This window comes from Balaenoptera acutorostrata, chromosome 16 (assembly GCF_949987535.1).
Source record: "Balaenoptera acutorostrata chromosome 16, mBalAcu1.1, whole genome shotgun sequence".
Taxonomy (NCBI): Eukaryota; Metazoa; Chordata; class Mammalia; order Artiodactyla; family Balaenopteridae; genus Balaenoptera; species Balaenoptera acutorostrata.
In genome coordinates this window covers 14,117,382-14,135,483 of record NC_080079.1, presented here as the reverse complement: position 1 = coordinate 14,135,483, position 18,102 = coordinate 14,117,382, and the positions used below count along the sequence as shown (strand labels likewise).

The window sequence follows — 18,102 nt, the reverse complement described above, 5'->3', positions numbered from 1 at the left end:
GTGCCACATGCCAACTAGGTGGCAACGCACATGAATTGTAACAGAGCCTGTCCTACGCAGACTTCCAGAGCCTTAAAAAAAAAAAAAAAAGACTATCATGTCACTCCCACTTTCTAAATCTCGTGCAAATTTCTCCTGTAGACAACCCTAACCTGGAAACAAAGGGGAAAGGGAATTCTAGGAAATGAAGTTCCAAGTTCCAGCCTAGCTAAAGTTGTTATAGTCAAAGCCACACAAAGTCTGCTGGTCAAGTCCCCCGTGTGGTTCCACAACCCTGGGTCTAAGCCTCATTGTATATAAGCCAGCCAGTCTGCTCTACGCATGCAAAGGAAGTATCCGTCTCATTCTAGGTGAGCAACTTCCATCAACCCATACTGACCTTCATCACTTTTGCAGAACTACCGTGGAAGTTTTCATGCCCATGTGTGTCTGCAGATGAAGGGGTGGTAAACACATCCTAAAATGCTTTCTTCATCAGCTGGAGGCTGAAAACTTCCAGGAAGTGCTCTCAGGGCTCCACAACAGCAACAAATGATGTTGACTGAACTGAAAACTCAGAAACTTTGTATTGCCAGGCTGAAACTGTCCTGGAATTGTCTCAGTCCAGAGAATTGTTCTTTCCTGAAGTAGGCTTCTCAATAATAGATTAATCTATTATTAAGTCACCTGTACACTCCAATTTGAGAACACCTTTATTATCACTGAACTTGGCACAGTGGAAAACTTCTCTATGTGTTGAGAATCAGAGTAACTACTTTCTTGAAGATAACGACCACTGACTTGGAATCCCAGTGGCTTAAGGCTGAAAGGGACTATGGCAATCATCTAGTCCAACTGGTCCTTTTACAGATGAGGAAAATGAGGTTTGGAGAGAGGGAAAGCCTGACCTAAAATTATACAGCTTATCAGTGGCAGAGCCAGGACAAGAATCATAAGCTCCTATCTTCCTGTTCCTGATTTTTCCACATCACACAGCTATTTACCAAAGGCATCTTCCAAAAACATGATAATGATGCCACAGGCTAATTTTGGCATGTTTACTGATTCTTTCGAATCCCTGTTTTCAGCTTCATCTTTCAGAACTATAAATATAAAATCCATCCCTTCAAGCTACCCCTCGTTTTTTTTTTTTTCCTTTGTGACTTAAAGCTAGCTCTTCCTGGTTTGACATCATTAAGTCCATTCCTGGTTCCCATGGGGAGCTGCCCAGGGCTCCTTCTGGAATGAAGGGCCTTCCTCCTAGGCTTCATTTCTAACTCCATTCCCATCTCATGGGAAGAGCCAGAAAGCTCCATCAGTGACGGTGCCAAGAACCCAGGCTCTTGCTCTAGGCAGCCATAGTGGCAGGTTCTACAAGGTTACATCTGAAGCTTCTCCCCCAAGGTAAAAATCCCAGCTGCTCAAATGCAACAATCCGATAGGAATTGCCGTATACTATTGTTCCGTTCAATTTTTCCTCTTTAATTCTTCATCTGAGAGCAATGACCACAAATAAGGAATTAAAATTCAGTATTCATAAAAAGTACGGCAGACCTTCTCCGGTATGCTGCAAAATCTCCAAGTAAGACTTAAATTTTATAGGTGACATAAAGACTAAAATCATGGAATGTTCAGTCTGAGAGGGATTACTGACATGAACTAGTCCAGCCTTTTCATCTGTCAGGTGAAGACACCAAACAAGAGTGAGTTACATGATTTGGCCAAGGGCACACAATTTGTTAACAGCAGATACAGGATTAAAATTGTGGACTCTTGACTTCCTGTCCAGTACTTTTTTTTCTTACCACAACATACTGCTAGTGATTTTTAACCCAATCAAATAGATATTTTTCGTGGGTCATTTTAAATCATTTGTTAAGTGCTATTTCAAGACAAAAAGAAAAACCCAAAAGCAAAATAAAAGCTAGGAGACAATATATCAATCTATACCACTCTGTGAAGCCTGATGCCCAAGTACAACTTGGTTTCTCTTTTAGAAAGCAGTTACTTCTCCCCCAACTGCAAGAGGGCCAGAAGGTAGGGCTGGGGCAGATGAGGCCACTTGCTGGTAAAAGGAAAAACCTGACTCCAACTGGTACTGGTACCAGAAGAATCAGAACAGTTGCAAACGGTATTGCCAAAGTTGAACTTTATAATAAAGGGACTCAGTGACTTATCGGACTGTGTTAGAGGAGATGAAAGTGCAGCATTCTAATTTTTAAAAAGCACATCATGGTTTGCATTCAATGAAATTCCTTTCAAAATCAACTTTCCACACTCCAATTATATTCAACAACATTCTAGCTAACATTTCAGCTGCAATTCAAATTAACTAATGCCCAAAAGAGCCCTAATAGACATGGTTCTGAGCTCAACTGAATACAATCAAAGCTCATGAAATGAAGGGGGAAAATGCTTATTTCATGCAAATTCTGCATATCACTCAAGCTTAATTCTACCGATAATATAAAGGTGGGACATTTTGAACATTACAGTGAATGAAACTTTTAAGCAGTGAGAGTTATTTTACAAAATGCTACCTCTGAAAAGCTGATTGCCAAACAGTGTAAAAATGGTTTGAGGCATAAATGCCAAGTTCATTTCTGTTTCACTTCTGAGGTAACTATCTTTCAAATCGCAACAGCTGGACTATTTAACACAATCTGGTGAATCAAAGTATAGTTCTTCTCTGGTCTCCCAGTGGGACGCCTGCATTAGTCTGTGGCAGCCAGCCAACAGATGAGGCACAGCCGGATGGTCTGAGCTCTGTTTCATTTACAATAAAAATGGATAAAGCTACAATCATATTTACCACCTTCAAGGACAGAAAATGGAGAGATTTAAATTTGTCTTTATAAAGTAGTTTCCTGGGAAAACTCCAAAGAGGAAGTCAGTTTTATATTCTCCCTTGTGTAAAAATAAGAAGTCTTACTTTTTTTTCCCCCCCAAGCCCTTTATACAGTTACTACAGCAGTGAACAGTAGTGGCATTACAACAGAGGTAGTTTGTATTGTTTCTCTCAGACATTTCTCTCAGATATTTTTCAGGATATTTTAACACACTTACCCAAAACTTTCCAAAATAAAATTTCAAACATAAGATGAAACTTTCTATATTATTGCTAATTCTAATACTTTTAAATATAATGAAGATAGAAAAAACGAAGCTAATTTCTTTTGGCTTTGTGTACTTTTTGAAACTGCGTTTCAGCGCAAAGAATAAATGAGTTTGCCAATTTGGGTCAGCTTCTATTTGAGGGAAAAATAGATATCATTTAATTTATGAAAAATAATATTGTTAAACAACAGAATACCGCCATGGTTGAAAATCTGACATCAGCTTCTAGATGCTGGTTTGCCGTAAGATTAACAAGAATTCCTTTTTAACAGAGGTAACAATGGCTGGGCAAAGACCTCTGTGTCCACACTGAGCCATAGTTTCTTTGGTGGAAAAACTGCAGCACAGTCATCTCAGTGCACGGGTTACATCTCAGACCACAGTGCACGCTATGAAGCCTTGTCCCAGTTCTTTCATTCTTCTAGCATAAGCTGGACTGTGCACATTTACAGATTCCAAAATACACTGGCCCAGGGAGGCTCAGGAAACTGGACCATTCTCGCCAGCAAAATCAATGATAAAGCATGAGCTGCGACTGATTTTAGCACAGGCAAAGATTCTTAAATGTGTATGATACCTTTTTTGGCTACTTTTTAAGCTTTTTGTAATTTTGTACAACTTTAAGTCACCATGGAAAATCCATTGAGATCTCAGCTATGAAATGTGAATATTATTTAAAAGAGATATTTTAAGGAACATAAAGGCTTCCACAAGAGACACCATATATAAATAACACTGGCTCCTCAAGAAAGCTGCCATGCACAGAATGTTTGCATTTTCATTCTTAATTTTCAGAACAATGTTTTTTAAATTTTAAGATTTTTCTTTAAATTTACTATATTATATACTTTAAACTCTCTTTTAAGACCGGAAGTCATGAAGAATTCAGTGTGTTACTTTTCATACAGTTATATGACAAAATGTATTTCAAATGAAAAGCATTTATCAGGTTTCAGAAGTTAAGTCAATTTATCCTCAGATCTGAAATTGCATTTAAGTTTTAGCCAGAACTTCTATTTGAATAAATTTTAAGTCTCCACTACTTCACTATACAAAAATAAAAGGAAACACAAATACTGCAGAGACTATTGAAAGATGTTTTTAAAAAATGGCAAAGCACCAAAAGCAATATGGTTCTCCATGAAGAAATGATATATTTTATGCTAAGTCTCTTAAAATCATAGGTGTTTGCAACTGGAGGCAAATGTTAGAAGGCAATTAATTCTTTGAGAGAATTGAGAATTACTCAGCAGCATTTTAACAGTTATTCTGAGATTTACTCAACAGAATTTTAACACTAGGTGTAATACAGCCTCAACAATTAATCTGGAAGAAGCTGCTGTCTGTAAGGCAACTCAGAACACCTGTAAGACAAAACTGACAGGCGGATCTTCTGGGCAGCCCACAGGAAAACTCCTTTGGACGAGGGAGGAAAAAGAGACTGAGTGAGGAGATCTCAACTTCCAGAACATCCAGTTGTTCTGCTAATTCTGTTGTTAAAACTTAATTGTCCATGTACAGGAACACATGGAGAACCTTTGTAGTAGTGCTTTGCTGAGCAGAGCTGTTTCCTGCAGTGTCCGTACACAATTCAGCCGTACTAAGATTACAGTTGAGAGCAGAGCAAATCCTTTAATTGTATAAGAGCATCAGATTAAGCAGTAACTTCCATGCAGTTCATTTGCTAGCTAGTAGTCTCTTCTCAGAAACAAATGTTTACTAAGTACAGGGAAGGTGCCCTCCTTTCTCCCCTCCGCACCATGCATGCAAATACACGTATGCACACGTACACAAAAGGAGAGAAAAGAGGAGAGGAGGAGGGGAGGAAATGGTAGAGTTGGGAGTAACAGGAAGAAAACCTACTCTTTCCACCACAAGCACTAAAAACTTCTCTATTTTCCATTTGAACAAAATGTTAACCCAAATCCCTCTAAAGTAATACCTGTATGACTAACCAAATTAATTTCCAGATGAGATCAATATTTGAGACAATTTTAATGCCAAGCTTCCCTAAAAGTAAGTTAAGAATCTCAATTTCTACTTGGTAACATATTTCAAAAGCTCAGATTCTCCAGCTCCAATGCAAAAGAGCATTACTTTTCAATTTCATTTTTCTACATTAGTTTCACACTGGAAATAATGGGAAAAAAACTGAAGAGACCAGTTAGAGGTCAATCTTACTTTTAATTCAAAACCTGAAAGGCAATTAGATTTTTTTCTTTCACAGAAACATCTGACAGATTACACTAACCATAAGATACCTAAAATTTATCTTTGATCAACTACCCTTTGGTATTCAGTTAATGGCTCAAACAAGATGAACTCTTACAAAAATAAATCTGTGCGGGGCCACAGGTCGCACGTATTTAGAGACATCACAGACCTAGAAATTAAATGTAAATTTAAAAAAAAATGGTTGCACTGGAAATGGTCATTTTTCTACTGAAATTGAAGTCCTGTAATTGCTACATAGGTTTTTGTTTTTTAAATTCTTCTAGGGCACAATGTGACCCGTTTTGATCTCCCAAACAAAAAAGGCAAGCTAGCCTCCTGTCTGATGGTTGAAAAGGAAATTTTAAAGAGCTTGATAAAGCTTAGAGTTTTGGGGAGCTCTGGGGTTGAAGAGGAGCATGATGAATTAGAGAAGTATTAACTGGAAGGGTCTCTGGCAATTGTGGCTTAAAAGCGTCTTTGAGAATGACCAAAAGATGAGGACACAGCTATGAAATCACTGCAAATCACACCAATTACAATGGAAACTGGGTTCTCCCCTTTGAAGCAAGGTTCTAGAGATGTAACTAGATGAAATGAAAAATCATCCTTGAGGATGACTCCCTTGTTTAACTGTAACTATCAGGAGGATATTCACCTTTCTGAAGGTAATTAATAGAAAAAGTGAACACGGATGAATAAAGCTCAATACAGACAAGTAAGGCCACTTCTAGGTGAGACTGTTCAGAGACAAAGAAGCAAGACTGTGAGAACACAGGATACTCTTGCATCTCTGCCTGATTGTGATGCAGAACTCCTGTAAGATCTGCTTGTCTCTTTCTCCATACTGCAGGCCCATTTGTCCTGCCTTTCTTTAAAACAGAGATGTTCTAACATATGATGACAATGGACACTATACCACAAACTCAAAGGAGCTAACCAGTAATTGACCAAAGGCGGACCTGACTCGCAGAGGTGCAGCATAAAGTGGATGCAACAGTGAAATTTATTTGGGGCTGTAGAATGTATGTTTTAAAACAACTGTATTCACAGTGATTCATCTTTATATTGTCATATTATCATTTAGTAAAACACCTTTCTAATCCAGTGATTACAGTCGGCTATTTTCAAGGTATTTGACTTCTGGGAATGAACTAATCTTCAGCATATTTGAAATGTAAATAAATAAAAAATGTGTACATGAAACTTATGCCAAAGATTAAAGGAGCTTAGGCTGGTATTCTAATATGGTAATTTCCAAAAGTTTATTTGTGAAGCATGCCCCTTTATTGGCCATTTGACATGAAAAACACTAAAACAATTTCTTTCCAAATCTCTTTAAGTCTTCTTGCTAATTCAGATTGGCTCTCCTTTTCAGAATTCTTTGCTTTACTGGGTAACATTTTCTTCCCTTGGCAAAAGATATATTAATTGCTTAGTTTAGCCTTAGGAAGAGGAAAGAAAAAGGAAGAGATGACACTATCTGTGAGTATGTAGGGTCGGAGGAGCAGGATGTGAATAGGGCAACTGGAGCAATTTAACTACAGAATCATTGCTTCCTACAGAAGAAACCTTACAGTCATTTTCTTCCCTCCCATTCCTACAGCTCTTAATACACTCAACGCAGTATGCTATAGCTCAAAAGCGTGGGCTCTGAAGTTAGAATGAAGAAGGTTCAAATGAAATCTGACCCAACTATCGATTAGGAACAGAATTTTGGGCAAATTGTTTGTCACTAAACCTCAGTACCTTTGGAAGAATTAAAACAACACATGAAAGTACTGGCTTCATAAATGTTAGTGAATTCATAATGTTAGTGAAACGTTAGTAACAACAATAAAACATCACCAAAGCAAATTCCAAATTGGAAACTGGCTCGTTACTCATAGCCTCCATCTATAATCAACATAGACATCCTGCTTATAGCGATGTAAGCACATTTCCTCTCAGATGAACGCTATTATAATATGGATATATATTAATATATATTGATAAAGAGTAACAGAAAATTTTAAAAATAAAGAGGCAAAACATATACAATGGAAGGCTGAAGGCTTTTACCCCCAAATGTTTTCCCAATTCACTTCACTTACATCACTCGAGATCATCAGATTTCCCCATTCTGTTGATAACAGAGCTAACGTGTCTCAGATACCTCACACAGGATTAAAATGGAAAACAACTTTACCCATAGCTAGGTACTATACTTGCATTTTCTTACTTATTGCTCAACTTATGTTTGCTTCTGAAATATTGACTTCCTAGTTATCCTTTAAATCAACACCCCAGAATGTGTAAATTTGGAACTTGTCAACCTAACTGGAGTTCAAGAAGCAAGCTTTGGCTTGACTGTATTGCATGGTACTTTTCTGTATACATGGCTGGGAGACATGTCATGGGTCTGTGTCACATTTTAAAAAATGCATCTGCAGTGGTTGCAAACTGATGGCTATTTCCAAAAATTGAATGAACTTGCAAAAGCCAAAGTCATTTGGAAACATATGTTGAACATACAGTAGTGGTTAAAATGGGCCATATCATTTTTTGACCAAAATAAATACTGACACTAATTCTCGTACACGACCCGCTGAGTGGCTCTAAAGCACTCTTTACTTCTCACCCACTTTTTCCACCCCAGAATAAACAGGTAGGAAAGACTGTCCAATTTATTTCCTCTGTGGTCAGGTATCTCTAATCCAAATAGCTCTAAAAGCATTTGCAGCAATAGTGACAGGGTTGGAATGAGTATCCTGACCCCTAAGAATATAACCCTGAAGGATAACAATCATTTCAATCTGAATTTGTAAGTTCCTATGATGTAGTTTGAAAATTAAAATTTTTCAAAAAATTATTTTATATTTCTAGGTTTGTGTTTTACTGTAAATCTATATTGAGGGACACGTTGGGGGTAAAAAATATGTGCTTAACTCTTGTTCTTTATCTTAACTGTGAACATCTTTATCAAGCAACCACATTTGGGAGGAATTATTGGGATTCTAGAGCTAAAAGAGACTCTGGAGAGTGCCTCATCTACTTGCCTCAATTTTAGATAAGAAAAACAATACAACAAAAAGTGGAAAAAAAAAAACAAAACACAGAGGTTACATGATTTTCCCAAGGAAACCTGGCCCAGTCAATAAGCCAGGTGTTCAGTACCTAAGCTTTCAACTCTAACTTTTGTCCTTGATAATCCAGTAATGGCCCAACATTATAATTTTATATTAAGATAGAAAAGGAATTTATTGAAATACTTTTCATATATTATTTAATTTACGTGACGACCCTACAAGGTAGGTATCATTACCCTCATCTTCCACATGATTAAATAACTTGCCCGAGGTCATAAAGATAATAAATAGCAAGCCCAAGATCCGAACCCGAGGCCTCACTGCAGAGCTGGAGTTCTGGAAATAATTCAGCGTTGCTCGCCACCCTGTGCGTATGTGGAAAGACGCTGGTTTAGGAAACTGATCATGCTGTGTTTCCTTGTTACCCCTCGTCCAGTCTACAGGCTTTTACTGGTGAAAATACAAATCATTCTTGGCTTTTTTGACCCTGTGCAACACTCAGTTAGCCTATTTCCAGGTACTGTAGCTGTCTGAAAGTAATGAAATCGTTATCTTTTAAAAATTCTATAATTTGGAATTTTCCCTATTTTATATTGACCATCCCAGCCATTGATTAGCTTGAATCAATGAGTCTTACTCTATTTTAACACTGTCAGAATACTCTGGATCAGAAGGAAAGAGCATGAAAGCAAAATTAAGCCTTATACTCTTCATTTGCTTGGCCAGCTCTTTACCTCTCATGGCATAAAGGGAGATTATGAGCATAATTCCTGTTTGAGTAATAACTAGTCGGAATTAATGAAATTCAAATTCACTGTTAGATTTAAGATATTATTACTAGATAGTATGTATTTATTAGAAATAATTGAGGACACAAATATTTCTAAAGCTATTATTGAAAGAGAAATAGAAACAATTAGGCTTCTCCAAGTCCTGATTATCTTTTTCTTTCTTTTTCTTCTTTTTGCTTAAAAAAAAACCTTGCTTGCTCAGACTGGTGACAAGAATGTTAATTTTAATTAATCCTTGCAATTAAGTATGAAAGGTGTCTCTTGCTGTCTCATAGGTTCTTAAGAAATAAATCCATATACCTCTTTGGCTCTACAATTTACCAGTTAGAAGTTACTCAGGGGCTTCCCTGGTGGCGCAGTGGTTGAGAATCTGCCTGCTAATGCAGGAGACACGGGTTCGAGCCCTGGTCTGGGAAGATCCCACATGCCGCGGAGCAACTAGGCCCGTGAGCCACAACTACTCAGCCTGCGCATCCGGAGCCTGTGCTCTGCAACAAGAGAGGCCACGACAGTGAAAGGCCCGCGCACCGCGATGAAGAGTGGCCCCCACTTGCCACAACTAGAGAAAGCCCTCGCACAGAAATGAAGACCCAACACAGCCATAAATAATTTAAAAAATAAAAATAAAAAAAATAAAAATAAAAAAAATACAGAAAAAAATTAAAAAAAAAAAAAGAAGTTACTCAGTTATTTGGAACATACACATATGTTGATTTTAGGAATTTATTAAAAGGAAAATAAACTTTCTGGGAATAGCCTGATGCTATTTAATTTTCTGGATAAGTGAAGATCTTATGCAGAAAACATCTTCGTTTCTTCCTTCACTTTAAAAGTTTTCTTAGTAGGTTAGCAAACTTTCCTGTCCACCTGAGGCAGTGAGCACAGCCGAATCTTTCTTTTACAACTGGGTATTCTGTTGTCTCTGATAACTTTATCTTGTGTAGGTTCAAAGATGCAGAAGATATGCAAAACTGAATGTAAATGACTCCTAGGCATTTAAAAAATGTTTAAAAACCCAAATAAGCAACCAAATAAACCAAAATATCTAATATTTATGTACACATATGTGTGTATATGTGTGACTGCTGAATAATGGGGGAATGCTGGTTAACTGAATATTCTAATTAATTGATATTCTGCTCTTTTATTGATACTAAAAATGTATTTATTCATTCATTCATTTATTCAACAAGTATTTCCTGAGAGCCTACCATAAGGCAGGTGTTTTTCCAGGTGTTTGAGATACCCCAGTGACAAAAAATGTCCTACCCTCATGGAGTTTACATTCTAGGAGGGGAAGAGAGAAAATAAGCATATATATAATAAAGAACGTTTGTAATACGTTAGAAGATAACTGTTATGGGGAAAAATGGAGTAGGGTAAGGGAGAATCAGAGTTTAAGGGAGTTGAGTTACAATTTTAAATAGGGTGGTCAGGGTAGGCCTCATTGAAAAGATGACATCTGAGCAAATAGATGATAGAGGTGAGACAGTGCAGTTACTGGGGGAAGGGCATCTGAGGCAAAGGGGATAGCAAAAGCAAAGAGCTGGGGTGGAATGATACTAGGCCACAGAGGCCAAAGTGGAGGGCGGAAGGGAGCGTAAGAGTGGCAGGGACGTGTGTGTGTGTGTGTGTGTGTGTGTGTGTGTGTGTGTGTGTGTGTGTGTGTGTGTGTGTGTGTGTGTGTGTGTGTGTGTGCGCGCGCGCGCGCGCCCTCGCAATAATGTAATGCATTAGAGGCTACTGTGATTGATATCTTCCCTTGACCTTGATTCCCTGTCAAGAGCCGATAATACCACTCACCTGAAAAACACTACGGTGGTGTCGCCACAGATCAAAATAAGGGTGCCATTACCAGAGTGCAAAGGCACTTTTAAAAAGCAAAGGAAACATTTCACTTTTTAACTGCTGATCTCACTTCAAAGTGACAAATCAGGTCTATGAGGTAAGACAATGTGGTTGCCTCTACCTTACGGCTAGTATAACAGAATGAACCTGCTAGCCAAAGCCAGCCAGAAACAGCCTGAAAATAACCCTTCTCATTCCTGGTAGCTAAATCTCTTTCAGGGGATCCTGAGAAATCACATGAGTTTTTACTTTTAAAGCTTACATATGACTACATTAAGTTAAACTTCTTTTACTCAGTAAAAAGCTAGGTTTAAACATAAATGAATGAAGCACGTCTGGGAAGTGAATAATTACCATGTACATACACAAGATACTTGGATTCATTTGGATAGTCTAATTGTACTTAAGAAACACATTTTTCAGAAAGGCACTCTTCTTTGCTAAATGACTGTCAATATGAAAATGCATGGCGTTAGTTATTTCAGCTAAAGCATGTCAAGAACTGAATAATCAAGCATTAGATTACAAAGTTTAAAAGTTAATACAGCAGCACAGAGTATTTGTATTAGTGCTTTAAGTAGATAAATTAAATTGAAACGTGTCTCTTAAACAGTCATTGAACAAGCAAGATGAGAAATAAATTGAGCTTCACATAGGCCTTTATGGCATCTAACAACTGTGTCTGTCAACAAATGGATCCTTTTCACTGTCAATTCAGCACACATTTTGCAGACCTTGGGCCTGCAATTATTTCATTTCCTTTCTTGGAAATGTAATTTCCACTTACTTTTGGAGAATAAAAGGCAGACAAAAGAAGGAAGGAGTTGCAGTATTTTCTGATTAAGATTATCTGTGTAAAATGGTAAAGGAAAAAAAATCTATACACACACACTGAAGCATTTCTCAGAAACTAAGTTGTCTCAGCCAAATTGCTTTTGTGTCAGGATACTGGTTCAAATGTAGCCAGACTGTTGGTGTCAAATTAGGTGCTAAACAAATTTAATAGGACAGACAAAGAATGAATATAGATCATCTTTCTGTTAGAACTGTTCAAATGACTCCAGTCAAAAGAAAGGAAACACATGACTGTAGGAGAAAATGTACTTTTTAAACACAATGAAATTAGATAAAACTGTAAATCAGCAAAGAAGGTCATTCATTCCAAAAGAGGGGAAAAAAAGTTAATAGTACCAATAAGAGAAACGCAAGAGTGGAAGAAAATACCAGTTGGCAAAAACAGATCTAAACTGAATCGCAACTTCATTTGTCGAGGCTTCACCTTTTAAACTAAGACAGGTATAGCTACAAAAAAGGGTTCTTTCTCCCCTGATAGAACAGGAAATCAAAGGTTTAATTAACCGTGATTACAATATTTGCTGATCTGATTTGTCTCACCTCTTCCTTTTCTTTATGTGACAAACCAGCTGACATCCTGGCAAGAGAACTAAAGCAAAACTAGACTAATTTCAAAAGGAGCCTGCCATTGTTATAAAACAAACTGATCCTCCACCAGATCTATCTGAAACACATTCAATAGCAGGATTAATTCTTTGACAATCAAAGTGCCACTTTCAAGCCATATATAGGTAACTCTTTACATAGCGTGTTTTCAGTCTCAGAATAGAGCAATATTAAGGCACATGTTTAATTGAGAATCAAAATAAGGTTGCAAAAATATACCCTTCAACCTAAGTTTGAAGATCTAGTATCTTCTTTGGCTGCTCATGAACCATTAAGAGGGATGATTTAAATATTTAATCTTGAAAGAATGATTAAGTGTCTTCTGATGCTGAATAAGGATCATCCAAGTCAATTCTTTGTGTAGAAGAAGAATCTGATTACCAAACCAGTTTAGGGATGGAATTCTCTTTATACATATCTGCTTTGCATCAGAATAAGACCTCTAAGCTAGGAGCCTGGAATCAAAAGTTGGCTCATCAAACAGAGAAAGAAGAGTACTTATTGGCTAACCAAATTGAAAATCTCTATCTAAAGAGAAACAGAGCAAAGTAACACACAAATTAGTCATCACAGATTCTTCTACACACTACTTAGTAAAGAGCATCATTACTTACTGAAATGTAACCTTGGAACTTGTGCATCCTTCCAATTTACACGACCCTTCACCTGGCTCAGGTGTTGGGGGGGACGGGCTGTTGAATTCTGCCTCCAGAGTTTTCTTGTTCAAGGCTGTTTTTGTTACACTGGATACAGAACCCAACACTGGCATGGATTTGGACTCTGAGGTGGCTAATATTCCAGTTGGACCTTAAAACCAAACACATACCTCAAGTTTAATAATTCTGTTCGATGCTTATTAATATGGTACTGAAAAACAGATTAGTTGAAAATCCCTCAGAAAGTGAAAAGGCCAAGTTTTGTTAAAATTTCAAGAGCATGCTGGAAAATGCTCCTATTAGAAATCTGCTCTGCTTTGGTGGTACTACTGCTTTTCAGTGCACCAGGACCACGCTGAGAAATTGTGTACAGACCTTTAACAAACTATAAAACCCCAGGCCATGGTTTCCTCAACTGACCAGAGTCCTTTAGTAATACTGGAATTGTGAAGTCTTTACTTCTCACAGAGCATGGCTTTCTGACAGCTCTACTTGAATCATTTGGCCTCTCAAGAGTTAATTCTTTCCAAAACTCAGCTCTGATTTTAAACAGAAAATGGAATGATGTCAAAAAGCTCTTTTTAAAAGGCTCATGAAGGCTTCCTGAGCATTAAATAGCTTTTATGAACATTTTCATTTTAATGTGATTGAGAAGTAAGTGGGTTAGTTTCCTACTAAAATACAGACACAGGATTATAAAAATTAAGTGACAAAGAGTTTGGCTGTTTACCTTTTGGACTTTTCTGCTCTTTGGGTAGGATCAGAAAACTATAATAGGGCTTGTTACTACAATTATTGGCATATCAATCTAAAACTTCTATGCTTTGAAGCTAAGCTCCATCATTACTTTTTTTCTACCTTCAGTTAGGAAGATACTATCCTAGACAGTTTTTTCAAAGCAAGATTCTAGTATGTCTTTCTTGAAACTTCAGAAGGAATCCTTTTAAAACGAAGCAATTTATGAAATGTCACGAATGTACAAATAAAATTAGAACTTCTAAAAAATTAAGCTAGAGAACAACCTTGAAAGGTACCGCTAAGAAAAAAGCAAAACTTGGGACTCTCTATATCCTTAAGAAATGTCAGATCATCTCCTAAAATGGAAAGGACTGGTGGGTACAATCCAAAATGCTAGCTAATCCTTGATCATTAGTATTAGGCTTTGGAATTTTATTCTTACATTTGTATATGAATGTGTCTGATGCAGTATAACAAACATATGAACTCCAAAAATGAAGTTCTAATTTGAAAAACCTATCTAAGAGGGGCTGGGAAATTGTGCAGCCATTCTGTTACTGCAGCTCCTCTAGCCTTACTCCACATGGGAGACACAGATCCCCCGCGGTCTGGTAGAAAGCCTCAGCTCACAAAGCATCAGTGTCTGCCTTTCTCATTTATTTATTCTGTACCATCTGAGCAGACAAATTTGTGACATTATAGAATATTCTGGTTCAAAAGGCCTTTCCCTCCTGCCTGTGACAAGCCTCACACTGCATGGGGATGTGGGGGTAAAGAGAAAAGGGCAGAAAGATCAAGAAAGTTCATTCCTCAAGGTATGAATATAAAGCTGAACGTAAGATGTGCTTCAGAGCAGCTCTGCTCAGCCCTTGGGTAACTGTTGACTGCAACACTATAGATAGCTTTAAACAATCTGTCCTTGTAGAAAAGCAAGATCTGTTTCTGAATACACACCAACGCCTGCTGCTGTTCTGCAACTGAAGCCAATTCAAAAGGAGGGAGGGTGGGTGAGCTGAGCCAGAGCTGTTATTTTTCTTACATACAAAAAGGAATAAAGAAAAATGCCTAATGTTTAAGATGATGATGATGATGATTAACACTATTATTATTGCATCCTATTTAAGCAGTCCAATGTTTTCCAAGAGGCACTTGCTGCTCTTTGAAATGTCAGTTTTGTAGCCCACAAGTCTAGGTAAATCAAGGAAATACCAGTTACTCCCGTAAGAAAAATTCTAAAGACAAAGGTGTTTCTGTGGCCCCTGAGGGAGATACTAACTTGGGATATGAGTTCTGCCAATTTCAGGCTGCCTCTGCCTCACTTATGATGCTTCCTTTCTCCACTTTGTAACCTCACCTTTAGCCTTTCCATAACCCTTTGTGTGCAGAAGAAAAAAATCTCAGAGATCAAATGCACCTGAGGAACAAACCTATCAAACTTATCTCTGTAATTTGCTCCCACTATGTAGTTGTGCTACTTTAGCATCTTATTTGCCCCCTGGAATTTTCATTTTCTCATTCCATGACCTTTATAAAAAGATTACATAGTAAATACCTCTGCCAGTTTGATGCTTGCAAAACATTTGAACCATGTAAAAAAAATAGTTATTTCTTTTACTAGATGATAGAGTTTGTAAGTTTGTGTCCTCTCCCCCACCACCCATTTTTTTTTTTTGCTTTGGCTACTAGGGAGCTCAAAAGAAAATTTCTGCTCACTTACAGGTCACTCCCTTCAGTATGTTTCCTCTCCATCCTGCCAATTACACAGTTCTTATTTCTCTATCCAAATATTAATGATTCTATTGAATATGTATCTCTTATTCTAACTTCCCTCAAATGATACCTTGAATATTTGTATACTGGTGGAATATAATCAGTAAAAATCAGTAAAATGAAAGAGTCTCACCATGTCCATAAAATGTGTTCCTACCTTTCTCCACACTTTGAAATATTAAAATCTTCATATTGACTAAAATAAAAATGTTTCCTCATTTCTCCCATGGAAAACTAACTCTGAAATAGTGAGTGCTGCAAGTCTGACCAAGTGAGTGAAGTAAGAATGTTTCTGGAGGAACAAAAAGGTCAGCGGCAAAATACAAAATGTAAATGACAGAGCACAAAAATGGCATTTGCAAAGTCCTAAAAATTAATGACAACTACATGAATACTTTCAGCATGAAATGTTGGAAAAGTCACAGCACTGACTAAGTCACAAATGAATAACAATTCATTATGGAGGCTGGCAAATTCTTGTAAAGTGAACATAAGGGAAGAAAAGTCTCTTATGGCATCCCTTAGTTTTCCTGAGAGTTGGCTATTTGGGCGTGGGGTGGTGGTAATTCTTACAGGATACTAACTGCAGAATTTCTAGAACAAACTAAAAACTGAATGGCTAATTTTTTTTTTTTAAAGAAGGGCACAAAGTCTTCATCTTTTTATAAAAACGGTTTGGCTGGTATTATGCTGCTTCTGGTTCAAGGAACCAATTTACTCCACTGAGTAAATCCCTATATGAAAGCTAGAGCTTGATTATCAAAAACCCAAATCCTTAATATTCTAGCAATTTAAACTTGATAGACATGACGACAATGCAAATTTAAACTGTTACGATAGACTAATTGGAGTTGATTGAACAGAGTCTAAAAGATTCAGTACATTAGCTGTGGTTGCTATTAATTTTAGTTTAGGGTAGTTTTTCAAAAGCAGCCTCCTGGCAACAAGGGGGAAACCTCATAAAGGTTTCTGCTAATTCCCATGATCAAGCTGATGGAAAAAAAACTGAAGACATACAAAGTGAGTTCTGAAACACACTTTGAAGTCTAATACATGCATATCATGATACCAATGCAAACTGTGATCTCAAGATGCTCAGATGGTCATTTATAGTTGATGACAGAGCTGGACTTTCTCATTCACTTGATTCACAGGCAGGGACAATAAACTAAATGGATATGAAAAATAAAGACTATTTCTTTGCATTTGTAACTGATTTGTAATTACGACCATTATTACTATTGTGTTCTTTGTGCCAGGCACAGTGCTAAGCACTTTTTATATATTGAAATATACTGACTTAATCCTTAGAATAATCCTATGAGGTGGTGCTTTTATTATCCTCATTTTATAGATGAAGAAACTGAGGCACAGAGAGGTTGAGTAATTTGCTTAAAGCGCAAGCAGTAAACTGCAAAGCTAGGATTCAAACTCATGCCTTCTGGTTCCGGAGCCTTTACTCAATGCTACATTGTTGCCAAAGTCCATCCCGGATGTCTTTACCAAAGGGCATCTTGCATTAAGCAAACAAGATCCATAAAAGCCTGATTCCCTACAAATAAATAAACATACCAATAAATAAAAATAAATAAGCACTCTTATGAGATACCCATAAGTACCTTTGCCATCCAATACTTCTCATTCACATAAAAAAAATTTAATAATAATTTTAAAAAGATCATTTTATGTTAAAAAGACACTTAAAGGAAGATGCTTCAGAGAGGAAGAGTAGAACCGTGGAAAATTCAAACCAGCTTACTACTGCTATCTGCTTCTGTTGTCAACTTTCTGCGACGCAAAATCCTTTCTAACTCAGTTTCACTGTTTTCAATGTGAAGGGATTTTAAGCTTCTTGAACTAGTGGATTTGTTAAGTGTCCCCTAAAGTGAAAACAAAACAAAAACAAAAACAAAAAGGTTAATGTCTTAATACAATACACAGAAGAATATAAAAGTCAAACCACCAAAACATTACCAGAATTTGAATGGAATTAGGAACTAAAATGAATTTGCTATATATGTATTTTTAATGTGCATATCTTTAACACATAGTGTTGGATCATTTAAGAAGATGCTACTGATGATGTAAGATGTTAGCTTATGTAGCAAAAGAACAGCACAAGAATACCTCTTGATGGCCTAACTATATGAAATTCAGTGGTGGGAAGGTACTTGCACATCGATGATTAAGATTCTGATGTGTGTTGGTCGACCACGCAGAGAAGAAAACAGATATACTGAACTCACCTTAGAAGGTTATCTTGACATGGCAGCCATGAGTTACTGACCCAAATCCTTGCGGCACTGAAAAATGTGGCCGATTCTTCAGAGAGAATGACCCTGGCCGCACACCTGGTGGCAAGGCGTGCTGCCGAAGGAAGCACATAACGCTCTCCAGCAGCCTAACCCAGGAGGTGCTGCGCTGAGCACACCTCGCTTCTCTGTGAAAGAGCAAAGGCTACAG

At 37.3% G+C, this 18,102-nt stretch overlaps 1 protein-coding gene across 6 annotated transcripts in view; it reads right to left on the bottom strand.

The window, feature by feature from the left end:
- Nucleotides 1-18,102, bottom strand: part of SHTN1 (shootin 1) — a 102,948-nt gene that overhangs the window by 3,932 nt on the left and 80,914 nt on the right. For 5 of the 6 annotated variants that reach the window (XM_057530762.1, XM_007173160.3, XM_057530763.1 and 2 more), the window contains 2 exons: nucleotides 17,399-17,519; nucleotides 13,090-13,282 (listed from right to left, as the gene is read on the bottom strand). The exons of the other annotated variant lie outside the window; for it this stretch is intronic. In XM_057530762.1, the coding sequence (XP_057386745.1) occupies nucleotides 13,090-13,282; nucleotides 17,399-17,519 (314 nt within the window). The remainder of the gene's footprint in view (nucleotides 1-13,089; nucleotides 13,283-17,398; nucleotides 17,520-18,102) is intronic. 6 annotated transcript variants of the gene reach the window in all.